Genomic DNA, 24,966 nt, shown 5'->3' on the forward strand with positions numbered 1-24,966 from the left:
ATAGTACAAAAAGAGGAAGGGTCCATCTGGGATATGTTGGCTATTGCAAAGTACTTGTTCTTTAACCTGGTTAAACCAAGCTTTTATTTTTTTTGGTTTCCAAACGATGTCCGGTACCCACATTAAAACCCGACTATATTCGAATTCGCGCCGTGTAGAGCCCCATTCGGGGGAAGCGCTCCCTACCAAGGACTTTTCCATACCCAGGACTCGAACTCGAGACCTCTGGTTAAGGGAGGAGCAGTCTCATCCACTGCACCACATCTTTTGGTGGTTAAACCAAGCTACTATCTAAAGAGTTTTTACAACCAAATTAACCATAGTAAAAAAGTTGACAAAATAATTTAATAATTTTTTCGGTAAATAATTGATAACCTGGAAAAGAGAAGTTACAGAAATAAGGTAACATATATAGTAACTTAAGTGCACTAAATTTCAAGTAAAAAAACAATATCATATAATATAATTTTAGTATATGATTTGCGAAGGTAATTCCAGAAAACTTTTATAAATTTGCTAGTACAAATACAGAAGCGTAATTTGATGTTTGAAAATGTTCATCTTTTTGCTGAGTGAAATAAGGCTCCGTTTGTCCATAAAAAAATTCATTTTTTTCAAAAAAAAGAATTCAAAAATGTGTTTGTCCATAAAATTTTGCAAGTTTTGGAAATTATTTGAAAATGAGTTACTCAAAAATCAAGTGGTCAAAACCACTTTTTTATAATTTTCAAAAAAAAAAACTTTTTTCCCTACTCACAAAACTACAACACTTTTTCAAGTGAAATGCATGTCCAAACATAATTTCAAATTTCAAATATTATTTTTCAACTTAATATAATATTATTTTTTTTATAATTATTATTTTATGTCCAAACGCCTACTAAGTGGGCATTTGGACATAAGAATTGTAAAATTCCAAAAAAAAAGTGAAAAAAAATTTCAAGTGAAAATGATATTTGAAAATTAGAGTTGTGTTTGGACATGAATATAATTTTGGGTTGTTTTTGAAGTTTTGTGAATGATCTGAGTGAAAGTTTTGAAAAACAGCTTTTTGGAGTTTTTCAAATTTTCGCAAAATTCCAAAATGCATCTTCAAGTGAAAATTGAAAATTTTATGAACAAACGTTAATTTCGAAAAAAAAGGAAAATTTTTCTTATGTCCAAACGGGCTCTAAAACTTCTAACAAAAGAGGGTGAAATAAATAAAGAAGAATTAACCCAAATAGCCGTCAACCCAATTACTTAAACTAAAAAAGTCAGTTGAGGCATAATATATGTGTAATTTATGTATTATATGTGTATAATTGTATATAATCAGTGTATTTAACTAGATAAAATAAACGGAAAAGGGCCTAAAATGCCCCTCAACTATCGAATTTGGTCTAAAATTGCCCCCCATCCACCTTTTGAGCTAAAAAAACCCTTCTCGTTAATGTTTGGGCTCACAAATGCCCTTCTTACTAACGGCCCAGATCAGATTTTTAATTTAAGTGACGTGTCATTAAATTATTGGCTAATTTAAAATCCACCCATATTATGTCCAACCCACCCATACCCGACCCATCACCCAAAATCGGTCCATATTTCTAAACCCAAAAATCCCTCTCATCAAAATAACGACTGACTCCTCCTCCTCTCTAAATTAGGGTTCCCCCAATTCTTGCTGCTCCTCGTAAATCATATGGCTGCTATTTGCTATTTCTCTTCCAAGATTCAAGTTGAAGATCAAATATAAAATCCTATCTTTGTTCAAGTAAGTTTTGAATGTTTTTGTTGAATAAACATGGTTAGGGTTATTAGAAATCTTTCATCTAGTGTTACTTTCGAGTTGTGGGGAATGTTTACTGCCTTTTGATGCTTTTGATGTCAATATTTATCAATTTTGAGGTTGCATATGGTCCCCCTTCACTTTTTGTTTTCTGTTTTTAAATTATTATTTTTTATGGATGATAGCAATTTAGGGTTCAGATGGGGCCTTGTTGTCTGCTCAAATAGTTATTTATTCTAAGTTTTTGTGTTTATTTTTTCATTTATAGTTGGCTGTGGTCCATTAAACTTTATTCTTGTTTGTACTTTAGTGTATTAAATATTGATAGATTCTTTCTAACTTTTCTGTATATATATATCTGATCGGTCACTTTCTACTTTCTTTTATGGATTGCATGTGACTTCAATGAAGAATGGTTGAAAAAGTGGACTTGGTCTTGAATTACGGGGGCAGGTGGGTCTTGAACCCTCAAATAGTGTACATTAAAAAACTAACTTACGTGCTGCAAGCCTATGATGTGGATTTGCTGTCTTATATAGACATTTGTTCAGAGTACGTTGAAAAATGTGGGTTTAAGAAGGTGGAACAACTTTTGATAACAGGGCCTTCGAGTAGATACTTTCTAGTTGAAGGTGATTCAGGAATCAGAACACTGCAACAACTCTTTTCTGACAAGTTTAGTGTGCTTCAATTCTTTGCTATTGATGAGGGTGAAGAACATGTGCCAGCTCCTAGCATAAGTCAATATAATGAACCTTATAGTGTCACAGTAAATGTTGGCACCGATTGTGAGTCAAGTGAGGAAGAGGAAGCATATGAACTTCACTCTAGTAATTATGATAGTAATCAATTGGATCTCTTTAGTAAGGAAAGGACTAAATAAGTTAATGACAAACTAGACAGTTATAAAGAGTTGGAACAGGGTATGAGTTTTAAAGATTTGGATGAAGCTAAAAGAATTGTGGGGTTTTATGCAATTGCTAATAAAAAGGGCCTTAAAGTTTTTAAGAGTGACACCGGTAGAGTTAGTTATAAATGTGATGTTGGTTGTCCTTTTAGGTGCTTGATATCTAAGGATAATAAAGATCAAGGATTTAAAATTAAGTCTTTGAAAACAGAACACAATTGTCAGCCAGCATACAAGAATAGAAGAGCTACTCCCCAAGCTTTAGCGCACTATTTCAAGAACAAAGTCCAAAATAATCCTAAATATAAAGTGAAAGACATGAGGGTGGACCTAGAGGATCAATTCAATCTAAATGTTAGCTATTCAAAGATGAAGAGGGTAAAGAGGCTTGTGCTAGAGAAATTGGAGGGTAGCTTCATTGATGATTACAATAGGTTAGAGGTATATGCTCAAGAGTTGAGGGATAGTAACCCTGGTTCTGATGTGGTGATAAACATATCTAAAGATGCTTTGGCAGAAGGAAAAAGAAGGTTCCTTAGAATGTATATTTGCTTCCAAGCTTTGAAAACAGGCTGGAAAGCAGGTTTGAGACCTCTTATAGGCCTAGATGGCACATTTCTAAAAGGGAAGTGTAAGGGAATTCTACTGGTGGCCATGGCACAAGATTCAGTGAAATATTTTTATCCTTCTCTTGCATGGGCAGTAGTTGATAAAGAAACTGGTAGAACCTGGAAGTGGTTTATGGAGTTACTGAGAAATTCCTTGGAGCTTGAAGATGGTGAAGGAGTGACATTTATGTCAGATTTGCAAAAGGTAATTGTTTGTCAATTTTTTTTATCTCTTTGTTTAATTTACATTTTATTTGTAACTGATTTTTTTATTGTTGTAGGGGCTTTTGGAGGCTGTTTCTAATGTCCTTCCAAAAGCAAATCACAGATGGTGTGCTAGGAACATTGAAGCTAATTGGAGCAAAAATTGGAGGGGTATAGAGATGAAAAAGTTAATGTGGTGGTGTGCTTGGAGTACCTATGAAGAAGAGTTCAAGGATCAACTGAAGGCTCTGGGTGATGTTCATGAAGATGCAGCTAGGGAACTAATACACTACCCTCCTCAATATTGGTGTAGGGCTTATTTTGATACTAAATGCAAGAATCATATGGTTGATAATAACTTTACGGAATCATTCAATAAATGGATTCTTGAAGCTAGAAATAAACCTATAATTAAGATGTTGGAAGACATTAAATTAAAGGTAAATTTTTGTATCTTTCTTCTGTTAACTTTTTATAAATTGGTTGTTAATTTTTTCCAATGATTTCCTTTTATTGTAGGTAATGAATTTGTTGAAGAACCGTGAGGAGGAATGTAGGAATTGGAAGGAAGAAATTAGCACATATGCCATAGAGCTTTACAATGATTACAGAGTGATTGCAATAGAGTGCAAAGTTGTCTTTAATGGAGATTACGGATATGAAGTGGTTGAGGGTAAAGATAAGCATACAGTTAACCTTGAATTAAAGAAGTGTACTTGCAGGGCCTGGAATTTGACAGGAATACCATGTCCTCATGCCATCAAAGCTTTAATGCACGACAAACAAGATCCATTAAGCGAGGTGCATTGGTGGTATTCAAAGGAAGCTTATATGTTGGCATACATGCACAAGTTACAACCTGTGAGAGGTGAGAAATTTTGGAAAATTGAGCCAGAACATGCAATGGAGCCACCAGAAGTACATTAAATGGTGGGTAGATCAAAGGTAAAGAGAAAAAGAGAAAAGGATGAGGCCAGGAAGAGGGAGGGGGTCTGGTCAGCTTCAAGAAAGGAACTTATAATGACATGTGGGTTCTGTGGTACAACAGGTCACAACAGAATAAAATGCCCTTTGGTAACGATCCTTTTCACATATTTTCTTAACTTACAAATTTTTTTAATTCATAATGTCTTCTAATGAACAACTCTTGTAGGCTAATGGTGAAGGAACTTCCCAAACAGTACAAGATGTGCCCTTGACGGCACCCCAAGACAGTCAAAATTCAGAATTTGCCTTCATGCCTACTCCGGGTGTGAGAATGACCTCTCCTGAACATTCCAGTCAATTTGCTGAACTTCAAAACACACTTCAACAATCTGTTGCACCTTCAATATATAGTTATTTGTTATTACCCAAGGCTCTTGGTTGGCAAAAAGAAAAATAGGAACGAAAGGGTGGATTCTTAATAACATAGTATTACCCCACCAGATTTGTTCATGTTGGTATACTTTGTGCTCATGTTTAGCAATTTTCTGGTTGTTTAGCCAGAATGCTAATGGGAAAATCTGACTTCCCATATGCTAATGGCAATACATTGTACAGGCAATAAAGAAATATGCACATTTCCTTCATTCACCAACCAAAAGAGCTAATTAAAATAACAAAAAACTGCAGATTTCATTCATTTAACAACCAAAATAAATAGTTTAAATAACTAATATCTGCAAATTTCCATCATTGATACAACCAGGACATCATGCCTAGACCTAACCAATTCACATAAAAGAAGTACAAAAATATGTAGATCTGTTGGAATTTTTCATCAACAATCGCAAAATATTAGAGGCCACCAACTTCATTACATCATTCTGCCCGCTACAAAAATAGCAAAAAGAATCCATGACCACGTCGCAAGTCTTTTCCATCGCTTCAATTTCTGCTCCAAGTTTGAAACTTTCTCCTCTAATGATACGTTATTCACATCTGCAGCTTTACCACCAACCATATCATCCACCATCTTCCTCGAGTTGTTCCTTTCTTGACGAAGGGCATTCAACGAATGGGCCCACCGTGAGAGTGCACTTGTCAGCCAAAAACTGATAAAGCGTTGCACAATATTGATTTTTTGGACCAATCAAACTAAACTAGTTCATCTGTATTTACCAAAATGCCCTCTGGTCAGCAAACAAACGTACACGATAGCACGGCATGTATAAAATATATATTTTGTTTAAAAATACGTTTCATGTGACAACGCGTTCGGACTTCTATCAAATTACTAATAAGTGCAGGGATAATTAAAGCCAATATAAAGAACTGAATAAAATTCTAAAGGTCAGACTTTAGACAGCCCTAATTTTGTCATAAATAATGGAATATCCTTTTGGACACCACAACCACCACCACCACCGTCGCGACGACGACGGTGGAGAAGAATTTCCACCTCCCGGACGACGACCACCACCATCAGCCTACGACGAACCACCACCACCTCAAGTTACCAATGTCTATCACACTTCCCATGTAGGTGGACCACCACCGATGGAGCCCAATTATAGCCGTCCTCATTATCCCCCACCGCCACCTATGGAGGACGATTATGGACGGACTAATTATCCTCCACCGTCAATGGAGGATAGTTATGGTCGGACTAATTATCCGCCTCCGCGAATGGAGGAGAACTATGGTGGATCTTATAATCGTACACCGCCTTATTATGAGGGCCCACCACCACCGCAACCACCTAGTTATTCCTCCGTTGAACACGTGTCTCACGAGAGTGAGAGTGAGAGCGGTCATCGTCATCATGATCATCATCGTTTTCAACCACATGTGCCTTCATTCTTCCACCATGAGACCTCACCACATCCAGAGCTCATCGATAAGCCTTCATTTAGGGTTTATACAAAGGCTGATCCCAATTACTCTCTCACTATCCGTGACGGCAAAGTCGTTCTTGCCTCTTCTGATCCATCCGATCCTTTTCAAGTAGGTCCTTTTTCTTCTTCTTTTTTTGAATTTTGTTGATTGTGTGCTGTGAATATGATGTAATTTTTTCTGTGTGAATTTGTTTGCAGCACTGGTATAAAGATGAGAAGTACAGCACTAAAGTGAAGGATGAAGAGGGGTTTCCAAGCTTTGCTCTGGTTAATAAAGCTGCAGGACTGGCCATGAAGCACTCTGTTGGCGCCTCTCACCCTGTATGTTCTGTATCTTGTTAACCATAAGCGCTGAAAAATAAAATAGATATGTGTTTGTTATTGAATGAATTGTTAAACCTTGATAGCCAACCCATTACTTTATCCTGGAAAACGATATTAGAGATTTCCACCTAATACAAATGCTATGACTTGCAAATGATGCGGGTTTGGCCTGGTGGCAATTGACTTGAGCCTTGGAGTTTGCTCCCTTTCAAGGTCTCAAGTTCGAAACCCACTGGGTGCAAACAATTTCTGAGGGCCATCGGACTTGGTAAAACATGAATTAACCGTGGTGCACTTGCGGGAAACTCCTTGCCGAGGGCCTGTGCACCCCCGGATTAGTCGGGGCTCTTAGAGACTCGGACATCCGGTGCAAATCAAAAAAATAAAAAATCAGAGAAATGGATCTTTTGAGATTTTTAATGTTGACTGCAAAGGATTATTAAGTTATGTGAAGGCTCAGTTATGACTTCTTTTAGAAATACAGGATTCAAGCATGATTCAAGTATGCATTGTTTGGACACTATGGGGGTAGAGAAACCTTATATGTTCTGAAGGAAAGTTTAACCCAATATGTAGACTGAAGAGCTTCTTTTTTTAATGATGAACATGGTTTTTTGGATTTTAGGTGCCCTCTTGAAGTACGCTAACCCCTGAAAATATCTTAATTCCTGGCCTCAGTACTGTTCTGTCCATATATAAAACAGACTGATTTTATCCACAAAAAAGAGGTGGAGGGGTTTGTAAATGACAAACATAATGGTATGGATTTTAGGTGCCAAGAAGAATGGACATTTTGTCTTCTAAATCAGGAAGCACCACTTTTTGTACAAAGGCCATATCATCGCACAACGGTTTCATAAGTTTCACTATTTCTCTTTGATTTATTCATAGCATGGCTAGATAGATGAGATCTTGAACTTGCATAACTTATAGTCTGTTGGTAATGAGCATAAGCTAGAAATTAAACAAATATCTAGAAGTTAAAGCTCTATTGATATGCATTTATTATTAATTGGAATTTACTCTTTAAAAAGGAAAAAAAGGTGATGATGATTATGTGTGCATTACTTTTATCTAAAGCTATGTTGCGTGACTCCTGAAAATCCTCGCCGTGTCGACACTACATGGGTGTGAGTGTAGAATCTACACTAGATTTGGACAACTTACCGTGGGTGTTTTGACTATATCTATGACCGAGAAGTATTGATTGATCGGGTTTCTGGTTTGATTTTGTGGGTTTATGACTTTGTCATATATATTATGAAGAATTTATTAGGTGTTTATAAAGAATTTAACTTTACTATTAGTCTTTGTTCACTAACTTTAATTAATAGAAACATATAACCCTCAGGGGTTGGCCTGGTGGCAATTGACTTGAGCCTTGGAGTTTGCTCCCTTTCAAGGTCTCAAGTTCGAAACCCACGGGGTGCAAACAATTTCTGAGGGCCATCGGACTGGGTAAAACATGAATTAACCATGGTGCACTTGCGGGAAACTCCTTGCCGAGGGCCTGTGCACCCCCGGGATTAGTCGGGGCTCTTAGAGACTTGGACACCCGGTGCAAATCAAAAAAAAAAAAAAATAGAAACATATACTTATAAATGTCGTAACGTGCATATATTAGCCGTATCTAAGTACCCGTATTCGCACTCGGATCCATACCCCCAAATTCTAAAACTCATATGATGAAGAAGCCGACCGCTAGATCCCCACTCGTATATCCACACCCGAGTTCGAGCAATTAGGATCAAAATAGAACTAAAGCAGAGCAATATCGTTCCATGCTGATTCCAGTACATGGATGATTTATTCGTCCAAGTATGTATGCTGGTTCACTGCAACACCCGCAACTCTGCATCATTACACCAGTTTGACCATGTTGTTGAGAGAATAGTTGGAAGCAGTTTCATACTAGCTCTAGCTTTAGTTTATCTACTTTTTTCTCCTACAGTATCTGCACTTTCTTCAATTAAGAAATAATGTGCAATCGCTGTGAGATAAACTGAGGCTATGGGTGAAAGTAGAACTAGAGACATCGTGGCCATGTTGACTGTTGAGTTTAAGTTTTGAATTTATTAACTGCAGAAAACCTTAAAGTTGCTAAGAGGAAATTAGTGAAACATAGACGTTTGTGGCTACTATTTGTGGGATACAGTGGGTTTATTGTTGTTGTTATAGACGTTTATGGCTTGGGTTTATACAAGAAGAATTTGCACCTTAAACTTGATTCTTTGTGATGTGAATTGCTATTGTCATGTTGCCTATTTAAGTACTATATGTGATTTCAACTAATATTAGCCTTGCTCCATGCACCTTGATTGTTGCAAATGCATGAGAATGGAATTTACATATGCTTGAAGGTAATGAAATGAACACACTGATGTTCAAGGGCCCTGCCTTACTAATGTTACATGGCTTTTGACTGGGAAGGTGAAAGTTACATTCCTATTAAAATTCCTTTACAGGTGCAGCTCACCCCTTACGACCCTGATGTTCTTGATGCATCAGTCTTGTGGACAGAGAGCAGAGACGTGAGTGATGGTTATCGAGCAGTTAGGATGGTTAATAACATTCGCCTCAATCTAGATGCATGGAATGCTGATAAAGAACATGGAGGTGTCCGTGACGGGACCATTGTTGCTCTCTGGGAATGGTGGAAAGGAGACAACCGGAACCAACATTGGAAGATCGTTCCCTACTGTAAGTCTTGCAATGTCGTGCAAAAAAGTGACTTTTTTGCTTGGAAAGCCTAGAACCTGAATTCCTCTCTCTTCCTTGTCTTCAAGTTTATATTCCATTTAAAATTTAGCTATCCTCGCCCTTAAGGCCATTGATTCTTTTTTCTGTTTTTTTTTTTGCATTCTCTCACACTTAGCCTCCATGTTGTTTGATATAAATTACTTTCACGAAAACTATTTTCTCAATGAAATATATTCCTCAGCGAAATATTTCCGGTGTTTAGTAGTCTTAAGTCTATTTAAGCCTTAATCTTTAACTGGAAATTTTCTGTCCTCTTATATCTGATACTCTTTCATCAACATAGCTACCCTCCCACAGTACCTTATCACCAAGCACCCCCACCCCCTACTGTTTTGTGCAACCAAAAAACCAAAAATTATGTAGGAAAGATGTGTTCTTTATAATACATTCTCATAAACTTTATTATTACGTAGTGATTCAGTACCAAACCTATTTTAATTAAGCTAGATGTCAACAAGCAATAGGGGATGCTACCATCAGCTTTCATCCTAATAATTTTACACTTTTTATTTTTTATTTTTCATGCATTTATATTAATTAATTTTTCCCTAAATAATTTAATTGCAGGATATGTTGGCTCGTGAATGATGACTGGACGAGTTTAAATAATGGAGTTGATGCTTGGTGTTTTCTTTTATTGTGTGTGGCTTATTACGCATTTTGTATTGTATTCAATGTCCCTCCAAGAATGTAAAAGAAATTGAGAACAAGGGAAATACTATGTATTGTGTGGGAGGTGTCATGGCTATGGTATGTATGTGTTTTAACTTCTATTTTGTGCTTGGTAGTTTGTGCCTGTTTCTCTATCTTCTTTCTTATTACTAAGATATGACAAAGGATCACAACAGCCGTATGAAGTTCAAAGAAATTGTCCATGTTCCTTACTAGGGGTGGCAAATGGGCGGGTTGAAAACAGGTAATTCAAAAAACGGATAAATTATCCGACCTGATTCATATTTAATATGGATAAAAAATGAGTTATCCGGCGGATAATACGAATATCTATATTATCCATGACTTCTTGAATATGATTACTTTTTGAGAGAATTTTTAATTTCCCAAACTTGAGAAGCCTCCAATTTGAGGCTTTACAAATGTAAAAGTTAAACTCATTAGTTATTCATTGGTTATCTATTTTTTAGGTTGATACTATGGTTCTTATCCATATTCTACTCGTTTTTAAAAAGTTCATTATTCAACCCATTTTTTAATAGATAATACGGATGAATAACTATTTTCCTTTAACCATTTTGCCACCTCTATTCCTTACCCTGAATTAGCCATCCGGCATTTGGGAATGTGCTTATAGTTGCTAATACAGTTCCTTGTTTTTATGTTTTACCAATACAATGGAAAATTTTCTTACTGGGTAACCATCCTTCCAGGAGGAAAGGGTGTACTACTACTTTTGGCCATTGTTTTCTTACTATCTAGCTATTGGCGTTAAAAGCTAGTGAACAAGTGCTTTCTGAACTAGTTGAATTAGTTGCTCCCTCATAGAGATGGCAATAGTGCGGGGCGGAGAAGCTCTTATGCTGGACGGGGTGAGTTACAATATTTGTCTATTTTTGAAAATTTAAGCAGAGCAAGGTAGGTTACAGGTTAGAAAACTGAGCTCTGTGCTTCGGGTCATTCTTGATCCATGAGGGGAAGCACCATATCTGATGCTTTGTTTTTGTGCATAACCTACTGGGTCATATTTTTATAGTAAAAACTGCTTTGCTTTTATATTACGACCTTTTTCCAAATATTAAATATTTATAGTTACATTCATATTAACTCAGTTATAGTGAACCAAATGGTAACTGACTCGTTGCTCTAGGTGTATTTTTTATTAAGAAGTTAGTTCTAAGTACATGAGTAGACGCGCATGATACCTTATTGTCCAAGAGGGACATCTAAGTTTTCCTTAACTGGATTGAAATTTAAATAAAAGTACTCTAAGTAATTTAAAAAGAATTTCTTTAATAGACGATTGAGCCTTTTCCTTTCTAGATATGGAATTTTTGAAATTTCTTTTGTTGTCTTCTCTTTGTATATTAACCTCATTGACACAATGAAGACTATACGCTCAAGCTTTATTTCCCACAAAGAGTTGCTTTTAGTTTTCCTAAGAGTAAAAGAAAAAAGATAGACAACATCTCAAAGAACGTAGCCATTTTTTTTTGAAGTGTTTGACGACCAAGTACTTGCTAGGATATTTTTTTTGTTACTTACTCTAGTGTAAGCAGGAGTAGTTTGAGATTAAATAATTCATGTCAGCTATTTTACAATACTGTTCTCATAAACTAGTAGAAACCGAAGCTCCAGCTATTTTACATTGCACACATGATTCTGCATAGTGATATGAGAGCTCGTAGTTAACATGCTACTGCAGATTCCGAGAGTCAAAATTTGCAATCAATATCATTTGCATCAAATACCTATTGTCATCAATACAAGAATTCTCTCCAAATCCACCACTAATGAAATAAGCAGAGTCTCCTCGCACCTGTTTCATCGACTCACCAGAACAACACTGTTCTCATAAACTATAAACAACAAAGAATTAACAACCAAACATTGAGCTCCAGCATATCAATTGTGCTTCAATGTAGCGATCACAATAATTTCTGTGTGTTTTTGGCTCCAGATACAAATCTTGTGAAACCGCTGTGTAGGTAAAACCTGACAGCCTGCCCATATTTTGACCTTCTCCGGTCCTGGAAGGAATTCCTACTTTCCTTGCTTCCCTCAGCAGCATCTTCATTAGCTTGACTGACTCCTTTAATGTTACCTGAGCACAAGCTATCTAGTAACCAAAATGATGTTTGCAGCAACACAGCCAAAAGTACAAGATACAAGAAACTCTATCAGAACAGCTTTACTGAAGTTGCTGTCCAAAATATAATCTCACCGTACGGCATTCATTACAACCAAGAGATGAGTCACATATAGATACTATGGATTAAGGAATAACTACTTTGGTACAGTATTGAGGTTATTTAAGACAGACGCGGAAAAAAACAATAATCAAAGCAAACTAAGCAATTCATCGTGTGCTTATATACCTGACTTAGAATGTTGAGCTGAGGGCTTAAATTACCCTTGTTGCAACTATTCTCTCTAGCTTGTTTTTGCTTTAGCAGGATCACGACCGAACTGAATGACGATAGGTTTGCCTTTAAAGACATACCCATTCACCAGATTCTGCAGTCATTCACTTCTTTGTATTAAATTTTTACAAGTATCATCAGGTGTAGTATACACCTTCACATAACTCTAAGTTTAGCACCCATAATCAGCTAATTTCTAGATAGTACGGATGTGATATATATTAAAGTATATGACTGAAATGATTTCCTTTAATCTATATAACACATTTTTAGGCAACTTGAGGAAACTAACCATATACATGAATAATCTCGCATTAAATAACCATAGGAAATTTGACACAAGTTCACGATTAAATTCAGAAGGTTCCTCACCTTCTGAATAAATGTAAGATTTTGCTAGAATTAGGTTGAGAACTGTTGAGGTAGGCACTTGCACCATTAAGGTACACCAAGAACAAAACCTTAATACCAACTGCTGGAGTTGAGCAGCAAATTTTATCAGCTTAGTGAAATTTGAATAGGCTAACAGAGACGCCAACAATTTGAAAATGTCAGCATAAGTCATATTATTAAAATACATCTAATGAGACTTGCAAAATGCTAACAGTGAAAGACAAAAGATTGTCTCGTATGTGGTGCTTTCGGATTAAGAGATTTATTTTTGAAAGAGGTTCATAAAAGCCTGTAAGTGCTTTTGCGGTGTTTACTTCACAATCATGCTGCCCAGGATGAAAACTAAATACCAAATTACCTGCTTTTCCTCTTGTTTCCCCCAGATTCTGCTATGTTTTGATATATGATTCCACGATCCAGCAGTTCAAAAAATAAATCCAACGCCACTTTAAAAGAGGAATGTGGATATCATAAATTTTAATGTTTGATATTAATTTCTTCGTTTTTCAATCTTCTAAACCATCCTTTTACCTCCTTCTGGCCTCCCCCCTTCTTTCCCCAATGAAAAGGAAATGACTGGCCTGCAGCATCATAGAGAGGAAGAAATAGCTTTGATTCGGAGTAGTATTTTAATAATGGAAGCATGATTCTTCTTTATTTTATTATTAAGAAGATTAGATTGGGAATTACTATTGTACCATTGTAGATAAATAGCTCCAACTTTATCAGGTTCTTTCAAATTTCATGAACATATATTTTTCTTCCAGTGGAAGGATAACCTATATAAGCAGTCATTCCAAAATCAGGCTCATACCAGTAACTTTAAGAAATACATCAAATGAAAATTTTACTACGTATAGACCATCAAAGGAAATGAAATGAAGACAAAAAACATCTTGAGCTAACTAAAGCATACTAAAGAGGGAAATGTAACAAAAGAGGGAAATGTAACATACTAAAGCATCTTGAGCAAGTTCAACAGAGGGAAATGTAACAAAAGCTTGTCCACGCATTCTCCCTTCCTGGAAACAAAAATCAGATAATCGTCAGCATTTAAGTCATGAATAAACAGCAAATTAGCAATGGAAAGGGAGTACTGATTACTATCTCACCCTTCTACATGAGAATACTATTTTTATGCCACAGGACAATCTATCTCTTGGCAACAAAACATATGGAACTAGAAAGGAGTACGTCAATTTTGTGGTCTGGATCAGGTAAGAAACAGACCAACAAAATGGCACTGGAATGAAGAAAGTGAAACGTATGGTTAAATAGAGAAGTAGATTACCAATTGATTTTCTCATCAAGTTGATGAAATTGGCCCTAAATTAGCTTAGATATAATGAGCTTTTGCAGAGTCAGATAATGTTTAACCAGTCCCCTGACATCATACCCTTCACCAAGCAGGGAGTTTATGCTAATTGTACAAAGTGCATCATGCCTTTTAAGTCACGAATTCAGTTAAATCTTCCTCAGTTGTTCCAAAAGAAATATAGAGACCGGGGTTTGGTTCATTAGGAGTGTCATGATTTTGTCATCAAGAATCAACTAAGGAAAAAGGAGAAACATCAAACGGAAGAAATGTGACGAGAATATCAGTAACACAACCTTTCAAGCCTTGTAACGAAGATATTCAGTGATATCATTGACCGCGCTAGCCTCGGCATGGAAGTTATACTTGAACGTACTGCTCATTACTTCCCTCTAGACCTAGCAGCTATTGAAGCTTCATCTACGAATGGAAATTTTTCCAGATGCTTCACACGAAGAGAGGTCATTCTCCCCTTTGTATAGATAGAAGAACATTATAAACTTTCTTTCAACCTTCCTTTAACTGGGTTTATCACTCTCTTTCACCAAACTATTATCATTCTAACTCAACTCCTGAGTGCTTAGAGTCCCAATTTATTGTCAGCCAATGCCAATAGAGCCTAATGGGTGGCATTAAGTAGTTGACTGGCACTGTAACCAGCTTGCCAGATTGACAGTTTTCTTTGCGTAACAGAAGACTTTACAATTTTAAGAAGCACACATATTCTCAATGGGCCCATGTATGACATATCACATATCAACCAAACCTACAGAGGAGCCATGTGTCACAAAAGTGGAGCCAAGACCTCACATTGGATGATCAGATAAGGTAATTTAGATAGTGTTCCTTATATTTTTCCAGCATAAACTCCCAAAAGCACTTGAGTTATATCAAATAGTGGATATATAAAGCTTCAAGTTTTCACGTATTATTAAAGGTAGAGAAATACAGATGAACCTCACCTGCATTAACTTCACTGCCAGTCTGGATTTAGCTTCATCGATGCTTCCAAATAAAGATCCTGCAAACATTATAGCTGAGAAGAAATATAATGGTTCTAGTGCCAAAACATGAGTTTCTAGTAAGTAACATATCCATTGAAGTAACTTCTTGTTATCCATTTTTTTGAAGGGGAAAAAAAAGTTGTCGAGGTATTGAACTACAAGGAAATCTAAGGAAAAAGTCGGAAAAACGTGTTTTAGCTTGTTAATGGATATGTACATAAATGCTTACCAAATATGAAGTAAAAATCATCAACAATCACTTCTTTTGCTATGTTCTTCAAGTACAAGATAGGAGAAGGATTACCAGCACAATAATTCTGCATAAAGGAAAGCCCATGAGTTAAATATCCATCAGCCCTTTGCTGGGGATGTCCAAGAACCAACTTAATGCTTGGCTTTGCTCATAAAAAAAAATTTTGATTTACTGATAACAAAAAATGAATTAGTATAGCACAATTTATAGACTGGAAAGATACAATCTTAATGAATTCCTAATAGCAACTACTTGTCAGCTTAAGTAAACTAAACAGAAACCCTACTTATCAACAAAAAAGTGACTTCTTCTCACAAAGGAGGCTAAGCAGCTAAAAACTATTAGAAAAAGTCTGCTGTATTTAGGATGAACAATCTCATAAGCTCATAAACAAATTTTCAGCAACCAGTTTAGTTCTATTCCTTTTCCTGCCATTTCCCCAAAATCAAGAACGTTTCATGGAGATGATTAGCCATCTATAGAAGTAAATGTAGAAACAACCAGGCATCTTTTACTTCACTGCCCAGTGTCAGCAGATCTATGGAACATGTTTTTGTCTCTTTTGGAATGGACTGGATAATGCCTGGGAGTTTAAAGGAAGCCTTTTTGATCTGGAACAGCTGGAAAGTTGGTAGAACCATCAAGAAAATCTGGAAACTAATTCCTTTCTGTATTTTTTGGTGTATTTGGAATGAGAAGAATAGGAGATGTTTTGATGGAATAGCAACACCAAACCACTTCCTTAAGGCTAAATGTCTTTTACTTTTGTACCGTTGGAGTACCCTAACACCTGTGAACTCCCTGACAACTTTTTGGACTTTGTTAGCTCTTCAACCCTAGTATAGGACTCATTGTACTGGAGCTAGCAAATCTTTTGTATCTATATTTCTGCATCTTCTTGATGCCATTTATAATATCTCTTACTTTATTAAAAAAAAAAAGATAAACTTTCTGGACATCATTTTTGGTTTCCACATACATAACTTCAAGCAATTCAAAGTAATTAGCCAAGAGCCTCTACACTTAAGAATCTTAAAAGGAATTCAAATAGGAAAGCAGGTGTTTGCTCAAAATGCTCGGATCCCTAATATACATATTTCCCTAGTGACCTAGTTAGTATTTAGAAGTTAAACAGATAGGACTCTTTTTCCATGATTTTTAGTATTTTATTTCTGTTATACCTAATTTTCAAAAGTGGTAGTTCGTACCCTATTTTCATGCAAATTCCACACTTCTATCTTAAATTAATCTATTCATTTGTCTGATATAGACCAACATTCATCAAGTCAATCATCATCAACAAGACTAGGCGGGTAATGATACCCCTAGAGGCATGCTTAAGAAAATTAAAAAATAACTACTCCTTATGTCCCATATTATGTGACATAGTTTGACTGGGTAAGGACGTTAAGAAAGACTTTTGAACCTTGTGGTCAGAAGCAAGCTATAGATATATGTGTGGCGGTAGATCATCTCAAAAAGTATAAAATGGGAAGTTAAATTGTTTCTAAATATAAAAAGGCGTCATTCTTTAAAAAGGAAAGTGCGCTACCTAAATGGAACAAAGGGAGTATAATGTATTAGAAATATTAATGAGATATGATATGCTGGTATTATCTTAGTGTGCCGTCCCCTAGGCCTGTTGCCCCTCTAATGATGCAGTCCAAGAAGAACAGCTGAAGAAACTATATGTAATGAAAGCATAATTTAAGAAGAATGGTTGATTCTTGAATACAAACAAAAAGGGAGTTACTGTCTGATGTCGGATTATTTTATCATAGTTGTTGGTTTCTGAAAACTTTTGCTGCAAGGTGTTATATGATTCACAGTTCACATACTAGACCTTATCAAATAAAAAAAATAAAAAGATTCACAGTCCACATAACTCACAAAATCATTTAGAAGAGCCTGAATTGATAAACCTCATTTAATTTCCCTTAGGTGCCAATTATGTTTTGGTGACTTGAATTTACTGAAATAAACAACCAGAAGAATTCATTTCCTAGTTGTTGGTTTATTAATCCTTCATGGCGAAAAAGAAATCCTTCATGGGGTAGGATTGGATAGATTCTTTTCTTAACTGAGAAATCCCTGAAGGCCACTAGCGCATGGTTCGAAAGTCGTTGATAATGGGCTCGGCTGTTATGCTCAACTTAATTACCAAGCTATTGTTTGTGGCAGGTTTAAACCCGTGACATGCGCTTAATTCACACATCATATTATGCGCTCTTACCACAAGGCAAAATCCTGGGGGCAGTGGTGAAGCCGGAAATTTTTTCAAGGGTGTTCAAACTTGAAAGAAGTGAAAAAATTCTCCGACAAAGAGTGTTCAATAGATGTTATATACCTATAAAACCAAATATTTTACCTATATACTCAGTGCTATTTTCCGACGAAGGGTGGTCCTTTCATACATATGGCTTCGCCCAGGCATAGGGGCAATTAGATTTTTGATGAAAAAATGTTTCAATTTATGAGAACGTATTGGAGTGGACGCGAAATTTAAGAAAAGGAGGAAGACTTTTGGAATTTGTGATCTTAAACATACCATAACATTTGAGTGGTTAGAAGACTTTTGAAATTTTATGGTCTTAGACGTGCCATAACATTGCTATAAAAGGTTCTCATTAAGATAAAATAGAAAGTTCAAACTAAATTGTTTCCAAAATTAAAAAGGAGTCATTCGTTTTTTAAACGGACTAAAGAGGAAATATGTTCCCATAAATTGAAATGGAAGGAGTAATAGATTTCATTAAAGGGTACTATGAATTACCAGAAAAAGTAAAATCTAGGAAGTTTTGTTGTATATGTTGAAGGAATGCAAAAGATCTAACATAGAGTTCATATCCGATACAATGTTTTTCCTATACCATAAGTATAGACTCTTCAAACATCTAGATTTAACATTAACTATGTTTTCTCTACTATAATTAAAACATATGTTATTCCTTGTTATTTCTCTCCTGCCAGATATTCCAGAAAAAGTTGCAGTGGTACTTTCCTCCAGAAAGTCTTCATTGTAAAATTGCTCCAAAGTCTTAAAGATATCCTCTCTCAAGACGTATCAACAGTTATGGAAGAAGGCCATATTGAAATCATCAGGCCCAGGTGCTTTGTCACCATCGAACATCTTGATCACAGCATCAAGTTCCTCCAAGGTGACTGCCCTTTGCAGCCATTTACTATCTTCTATGGATAAGGTTCCAAGGATCGTCCTATCCCTAAAGGAACTAAGGCCTCATTTCTTTGCACTAAATGGAGGTCTGAATCTTAATCATTCAGATCTCACACATGTGTTTGTTTTTTAAGTCTCATTCAGATCTTGATCATTAAGTGTGTTTGTTTTTTTAATTTCACAACCACTTAATGGGTCTGAATAGGTATGAACGATTAAGATCTATAACAGAGACTTAATTTCATTAAGATGTTACTATCCACATTTACAATTAATTAACGCCACTGCCCACCATTATCAACTATCACCATGCACCACCTACCACCTCCATACTCAATCACCACCACTGACCACCACCATCCTCAAGTATAATCGCCACCGCCATCATTATTGACTACCACCACTCGCCACCTCACCATTATTGACTACCACCACGTCTCACCAACCCCACAATTATTAACTACCACCGCCACTACCACCATCATCCTCAACCACAACCATCCACCTATGACCGACCCACCTCAACTACCACCACCATTATTAACCATAACAACTAGTACCCACCATTATGAACTACCACCACTTTCCTCAACCACCACCACCACCACCACCACCACCATCCACCATTATCAACTACCACCATCCACCATTATCAACCATAATCTCCACTACCAATCACTACTAGCTACTACCTCGAACCACCACTATCAACCAAAACCACTACCAACCAGCAGCTCTAGTAATCCACAAATACCACCGTTAGCCATCACCGCTATCAACTACCATATATTTATTTAAAAAAATATTTTGTTGTGATAAAATATTAAGTAAATTAGTTTTTTATTTAAATTTTAAATTCATCAATTCTTAAATAAAGATAAATTTTATTAATTCAGATGTTGAAAAAACAGTCTTAATTATTCAGTATTCAGATCTTAATACACATCTTACAGATTCATACATCTTAGTCTTAATACACATCTTGATATTCAAATGTGCATTTAGACGTCTTAATCTTTTTTTTTTAAAAAATGAGGCCTAAGTCATTCCATTACAAGACCTTGCCCTAGATCCACTTCCTTTAGCTCTTAATAAATTGACTAATGAATATCATAAGAAACATGAACAACCTAGTAACAAGACCACAGCTAAAACTTAAAAGACTAACAGCAAATCCAATCTGCGCACAAGCGGTTCATGGGCAAAAGTAAAGTGCCCAAACTTCCAGTACCTTAAACATAGGAAGCGACAGAATCTCTTCTGGGGGCAATCTTCCACTTTTTAATTCTTCAAGGGTCGCAAAAGGTTTATTATCATTCTCTTTATCTTCCACTGGCAATGATATTTCCCTCATGTCACCCTTCTCTTCATTCTGTACCTGCTTAGGTGCTACTTTAATCTGCAAGCACAGCGATCAACAACATAGTATCACAAACTTCAATGAAGACAAAGGGGGGGGGGGGGCTTTTGAAGATGCAAGGCTATCACCTGAATTATTGGGTTCTTTTTCTTAACTACTGGCATCTCTTTAGGAACCAAGGCAGCAGCTCTCAATCCAACAGCTTCATGAGCAACATCCTTGTCAAGTGCAGGGCCTAAGATAGCTTCACGCCTGGCACGCTTTTGTTTAGGCCCGCCAACATTACTCTAATAGCAAAAGGAAATAGTTTTGGGTGAAAAATGAAAACACAGGGAACATAAAGATAGAAACTTTAATCCTGAGATACACTGCATAGATCATTAAAATTTAAGTCAGCTCCCCAGTATTGTTGAGGTTTTATACATTATATTTAAAGTCCCAGTTAACTGCATTTATCAAACTCAATTCAAGAGTAAACGGATGCCAAACGGCATAGGAAATATTACCTCATCTGAAGACTCCATTTCTGATTCACTACTTGATAAATTTTCCATTCTACTCTCAGAAACTGTTGGAGGAGGTGGAGGAGGGGGTGGAGGTGGAACAGATAGGGATGTTGGTAGAGGTGGAGTCGGCAGAGCCATCCGAAATGGAGCTGGAATATTCATCTTGTTCATCAAGTGTAAGACCTATACCATGCCACAGTATAGGTATAAAAAGATGTTAGATAGACAAAGACAACACAGACGAATAGCAAGGGAACGAGAAATATGAATTTGAGAAGCAGAATGGAAATAGTATAGATAACCTGTGTGTAGAACCGAGGAACAGCAATGAGAGCATTTACAATATTTGTAAGTATATGCCCATCGGGTGGGGGGTAAACATATCTGAATCACAAGCAGGATAGTCAGCATTATGAAGAATAAGCAGAAGCTGGTACTGTTTATGAGTACATATAAAACTATATAAAGAACTACAAGTGCTAGATCAAGCAGAATGACTGTCTAAATCCTCTTAATACTTTAGCTTCTTCTTCTCTAGTTTTCTATGCATATACCAAACAGACCAAGAATAGAGTCTATAATTTACAAGTCAAACAAAGCTGACATGCCTACAGACATGAGAAATATCTGGCATACAGGGATGATGCAAATCAGCTGTGATGTAAAGGAAAATCATGAGAAATGTTGTAATGTTTAGGTCAGGGGATGTTCAGGACAAAGAGAATGAGGAGCTACTTCTAGCCACTTATCCACCAAATCTGGATAGAAATTTAAAAAGATGGTTAAAAAAATCATGAAGTAGCTGAAAACATACTCGAGGTGAGGAGGAAATGGATAATCCACCCCAAGTCTTTCAGCAATGGGTTCGCTGCCAGGATAAGGACCTCTTCTAGATCCTCCACCAAATTCTTTAGCAGTAGCATCGTTGATCAAAGAGACAGAGTCTTCTACAATCCGAGGTTCACTTTGTCGATATTTATCTCTCTCTATGCTTTTATTAGCTCGTTCAACTGCTAATGTTTTACCAATAAACCGTACTCTAACAACCACAAAACTTGGCAATCAGTCTTGCTTAATCTCCAAAGATAAATAAAAATAAAGAGGAGCTCATTTGAATATATTTTATCTAAGATGATCACAAACAGGATACTCAGAAGATTCTAAAGAAAAATACCCATTCAAATGCTGTTGCGCTTGATGTGCCAGACTTTCATCCTTGAAATCCACAAACACGCAATTCCTCACTCTGTCCAGGAAAACATAAGATCCAGATTCAAACCTATTTAGGTTGAAATCATAAAATATGTGATACTAGAGCTCAAGACTCGAGTAGCACTCATTTCATTTTTTTAACAGGTAAATAAGAACTACTAATAAGCAGTCAAGCACAAAGTTAGAGCTTAAACATTATAAATAGGGTGTTTGGATTGGCTTATTTTCCGATATTTTCTTTCATTGTTGATCACCTTAATATCTTGTTGTTTTTATTCTGCTTTTATATGGCTTTTTGGTGTTGTCCCTTCTTGTCTATATTTTCATTAATATGGTGCTTATGCTTTCCTGAGCCGAGGGTCTATTGGAAACAGCCTCTCTATCCTCACAAGGTAGGGGTAAGGTCTGCGTACACACTACTCTCCCCAGACCCCACGGTGTGAGATAATACTGGGTATGTTGTTGTTGGATTGGCTTATTTTAAGTGCTAATTGGCTTTTAAGCACTTCTCTAGCTTTTGTGGTGTTTGGCAATGATTAAAAGTGCTTAAAAGCACTTACTTTTAGACATGAAAAGTACAAAAATAAGCCAAAAGCCAAAAGTTGGGTATTACCAACTTATGGCTTTTAGCTTATAAGTTGATTTTTAAAAGTCAATCAAAACACCCTCAAAGTCAGGAACCCCCTATACAGTAGCATTAACTTCATATCTAAGATGGCTAAAGAGGATTTTTGAAGAGTGAGGTGTTACCTAAAAAATTTTGAGCGTCAATTAATGCTAATCAAGTTGCTGGCGTAACTGGTAAAGTTGCTGTCATGTGACCAGGAGGTCACGCGTTCGAGCCCTGAAAGCAGCCTCTTGCAGTAATGCAGGGTAAGGCTGCGTACGATAGACCCTTGTGGTCCGGACCTTCCCCGGACCCCACGCATAGCGGGAGCTTAGTGCACCGGGCTGTCCTTTTTTTAATTAATGCTAATCAAGGAATTTTCCCCATGACTTGCACAAAAACTGCTGGGGATAATCCTGAGCTTTATGAGACAAGAGCCTTCCATATATGCCTCAGGTTTGTTTGGCGAACGCCTTGCAATGAGGCAAGTTCCTAAAAAGTCTTTTTAAGGACTAATCACAAGCACATTGATATATACAGAAATGTATGTCTGGATCAGACACTCAAGCTCTTGCGAGTCGGAACAAAGTTTATTTTACCGGGACGGCAGGACCTTTACCCTACGGCACTGGAAATTTCAACCAAAGACGCAGTATCAAGATCAAAAAGAGCAGGGCCTGTGCACACAAAGAATTTATTTAACAGGTAGCACTCCAAAATATAGATTCCGCTCAAGAGATATATACATGATAAAATAATTCGCAGCTCCCACAGCAATGTACAGGGATGAAGAAAATCTACTGTTTGGTTATCCTTCAGCAGGGAAAAGCAAAATATGCTAGTCTAAGCTTTTAAGATGTAGAATTAACCATATACAGTTTGACACTGTTACATATCCGTTTAAAGGTCATTACTACCCAATGTCTAGCAACATCAATCCCGAGTATAATTTGTGCATTGGTAAACTCAAGACATAAAATTGGAAAATTCATGTAAAGTAATGGATTGCGAGATCAGGTAAGCTAACTATTCTTCTTCTTCTTTTTTTTGGTAACCGCAGTGTCCACCCAGCTTGCGCGCACCTCAACTAATTCCACGGGATACCTGCCACCTCCTACCGGCAACACTTACCAGGTAATTCTGCCACCAAGGCTTAGACAGATGGGAAGAAATAACCTAGTATTTTTTGTCTCAGCTGGGGTTTGAACCTGAGACCTCATGGTTCTCCACCCACTTCATTGACCACTTTGCTACACCCTTGGGTGCGTAAGCTAACTATTCTTTGGTAAGTAATATTAAAGACAAGAGTATCTAAACAATTTGAGTATAAGATGACAACTAGTTGATTCGCTATAAAGAAAAAAGAAGTTGACAAGCACCAAAAAGAGGGATCAGAAACACATCATCGCTTCAGGAAGCATCACAATCTCATTAAATCACCTAAAATCTACTTTTCAGAAAGGCAATACAAGTCAGGAAACATTAGTATAGAAGAAGTTCCTTGAAGCCAGTTTTCCAAAACAATATGTTGCTGTGAGAACATACTTTTTCTAGTTGTATTAACTTTAGAAGTAACAACGAAAGTCAATTCTTTATCGAGCCTAGTGCCGCTAATTCATACCCTCACGCAAAAGAACAGCTTGCCATCATTTTGGATTGGGGAGAGTAATAGGAAATTCGATTAGGAAAAAGCAGCTTTCACTGATAAAAAGAGGCCTTAGTCTAGTGGTTAATGTTGAGGTGCTTAAGACTGCAAGCCTCAAGCTTAAAACCCATCTCGGTGTGAATATGAATCCAACTCATATTATGCTCATTCTACTAGTTTTTCTAGAAGGAGCCGATTTCCTCCGGTCAATGGTGCGTAAATACAGTAGACATATTCCCGTTGATTTTTAAATAATACAACTTACACCAAACAAATGAGCACATAAACAGTTTTAAGAACATAAGAAAGCAAACCTTCTATACTGCGTATTAGAAAAAACAAAACAAAAAGTCGCAGTGAAATTGATAATTAAGGAATCATTCTTTGGAATACCTGCCACTAGTACAAGGACGAATAGAAGATGCGCCGTAATTGGAGAGCAATCTTGAAAGGGTTTCATGAGGAACTGCTTCTGGAAGATGCCGAATCAACAGCGTACACTCTTTAGCTTCCTCCCTCGGCAAATGATGAAGAGGAATCCCAGTCATGTAAGCATCCATTACAGTTCCTTGTACTCACAGAAGTTCTACGCTCAACAAAAATGACAGTCAAATTTTGGTTGACAAATCACAAAATTGTCAAATTTGGGTTGACAAATCACAAAAACTTCAAAATGCATTGAGGCAGCGAAGGTATTTGGATGGCAATGGGGCAGTGCGTGTGATGCGGGCGGGTCGAAATCAAAGCCCATGTGAAGATCCACTTTTTTAGTTAGACTATTTTGATTACATTATAAATTAACCAAGACTCACAGGAAATAATATAAAAAGGACCAAAATACATTTTCTTCTTCAATATTAGTACATTTTACCTTTCTTTTTTTTGGAAAGAAATTCTTCTTTTTTTTTGATACTTTAGCCAAAAACAAATGGAGATACTTTCATATAAATCAATGAAATTCATTTTTCGCTCCATCGCATAAATCTATATCTATATATAAAGAATAAAGTT

General features: G+C 36.6%; 3 protein-coding genes across 8 annotated transcripts; 2 read left to right on the top strand and 1 right to left on the bottom strand.

Moving 5' to 3' along the window:
- Nucleotides 2,694-5,036, top strand: LOC109234828. Its single transcript, XM_019400878.1, has 5 exons — nucleotides 2,694-3,488; nucleotides 3,565-3,927; nucleotides 4,007-4,405; nucleotides 4,641-4,851; nucleotides 4,972-5,036. Exons 1-5 carry the CDS (start codon nucleotides 2,694-2,696, stop codon nucleotides 5,034-5,036), a joined length of 1,833 nt encoding a protein of 610 aa, XP_019256423.1.
- LOC109234382 (velvet complex subunit 2) lies at nucleotides 5,718-10,196 on the top strand. Its single transcript, XM_019400356.1, has 4 exons — nucleotides 5,718-6,415; nucleotides 6,505-6,627; nucleotides 9,096-9,330; nucleotides 9,958-10,196. Coding segments are annotated over exons 1-4 (978 nt in total). The 5' UTR covers nucleotides 5,718-5,797; the 3' UTR covers nucleotides 9,960-10,196.
- On the bottom strand, nucleotides 11,774-24,716 carry LOC109234383 (U11/U12 small nuclear ribonucleoprotein 65 kDa protein). 6 transcript variants are annotated; one of them, XM_019400361.1, is made up of 13 exons: nucleotides 24,349-24,716; nucleotides 21,666-21,737; nucleotides 21,306-21,530; nucleotides 20,794-20,875; nucleotides 20,492-20,674; nucleotides 20,114-20,272; nucleotides 19,857-20,024; nucleotides 15,427-15,514; nucleotides 15,156-15,229; nucleotides 13,835-13,900; nucleotides 13,577-13,657; nucleotides 12,858-13,459; nucleotides 12,489-12,579 (listed from the first exon to the last, which is right to left on the bottom strand). In XM_019400361.1, exons 1-11 carry the CDS (start codon nucleotides 24,513-24,515, stop codon nucleotides 13,604-13,606), a joined length of 1,338 nt encoding a protein of 445 aa, XP_019255906.1. In that variant the 5' UTR covers nucleotides 24,516-24,716; the 3' UTR covers nucleotides 12,489-12,579; nucleotides 12,858-13,459; nucleotides 13,577-13,603. The 6 variants fall into 6 exon arrangements, with proteins under 6 accessions (XP_019255902.1, XP_019255903.1, XP_019255904.1 ...); XM_019400357.1 differs by lacking the exons at nucleotides 12,858-13,459; nucleotides 13,577-13,657 and adding an exon at nucleotides 11,774-12,166 and having other exon boundaries at nucleotides 12,441-12,579; nucleotides 24,349-24,714; XM_019400358.1 differs by lacking the exons at nucleotides 12,858-13,459; nucleotides 13,577-13,657 and adding an exon at nucleotides 11,774-12,181 and having other exon boundaries at nucleotides 12,441-12,579; nucleotides 24,349-24,714.

The sequence above is a fragment of the Nicotiana attenuata genome, chromosome 11 (genome assembly GCF_001879085.1).
Source record: "Nicotiana attenuata strain UT chromosome 11, NIATTr2, whole genome shotgun sequence".
In the NCBI taxonomy this organism is placed as follows: domain Eukaryota; kingdom Viridiplantae; phylum Streptophyta; class Magnoliopsida; order Solanales; family Solanaceae; genus Nicotiana; species Nicotiana attenuata.

Bases quoted from the DNA above. Each gene is read 5' to 3' on its own strand.
- LOC109234828 (XM_019400878.1), top strand. From the start codon at position 2,694: ATGAGTTTTAAAGATTTGGATGAAGCTAAAAGAATTGTGGGGTTTTAT. The intron at 4,406-4,640 runs GTACATTAAATG...CAACTCTTGTAG, and splicing joins ATGCAATGGAGCCACCAGAA to GCTAATGGTGAAGGAACTTC. The intron at 4,852-4,971 runs GTTGGCAAAAAG...CTGGTTGTTTAG, and splicing joins GTTATTACCCAAGGCTCTTG to CCAGAATGCTAATGGGAAAA.
- LOC109234382 (XM_019400356.1), top strand. From the start codon at position 5,798: ATGGAATATCCTTTTGGACACCACAACCACCACCACCACCGTCGCGAC. The intron at 6,416-6,504 runs GTAGGTCCTTTT...ATTTGTTTGCAG, and splicing joins ATCCATCCGATCCTTTTCAA to CACTGGTATAAAGATGAGAA. The intron at 6,628-9,095 runs GTATGTTCTGTA...ATTCCTTTACAG, and splicing joins CTGTTGGCGCCTCTCACCCT to GTGCAGCTCACCCCTTACGA.
- LOC109234383 (XM_019400357.1), bottom strand. From the start codon at position 24,515: ATGGATGCTTACATGACTGGGATTCCTCTTCATCATTTGCCGAGGGAG. The intron at 21,738-24,348 runs GTATTCCAAAGA...TTTCCTGGACAG, and splicing joins CGTCCTTGTACTAGTGGCAG to AGTGAGGAATTGCGTGTTTG. The intron at 20,025-20,113 runs GTGATAGCCTTG...CTGTGCTTGCAG, and splicing joins AAAAGAACCCAATAATTCAG to ATTAAAGTAGCACCTAAGCA.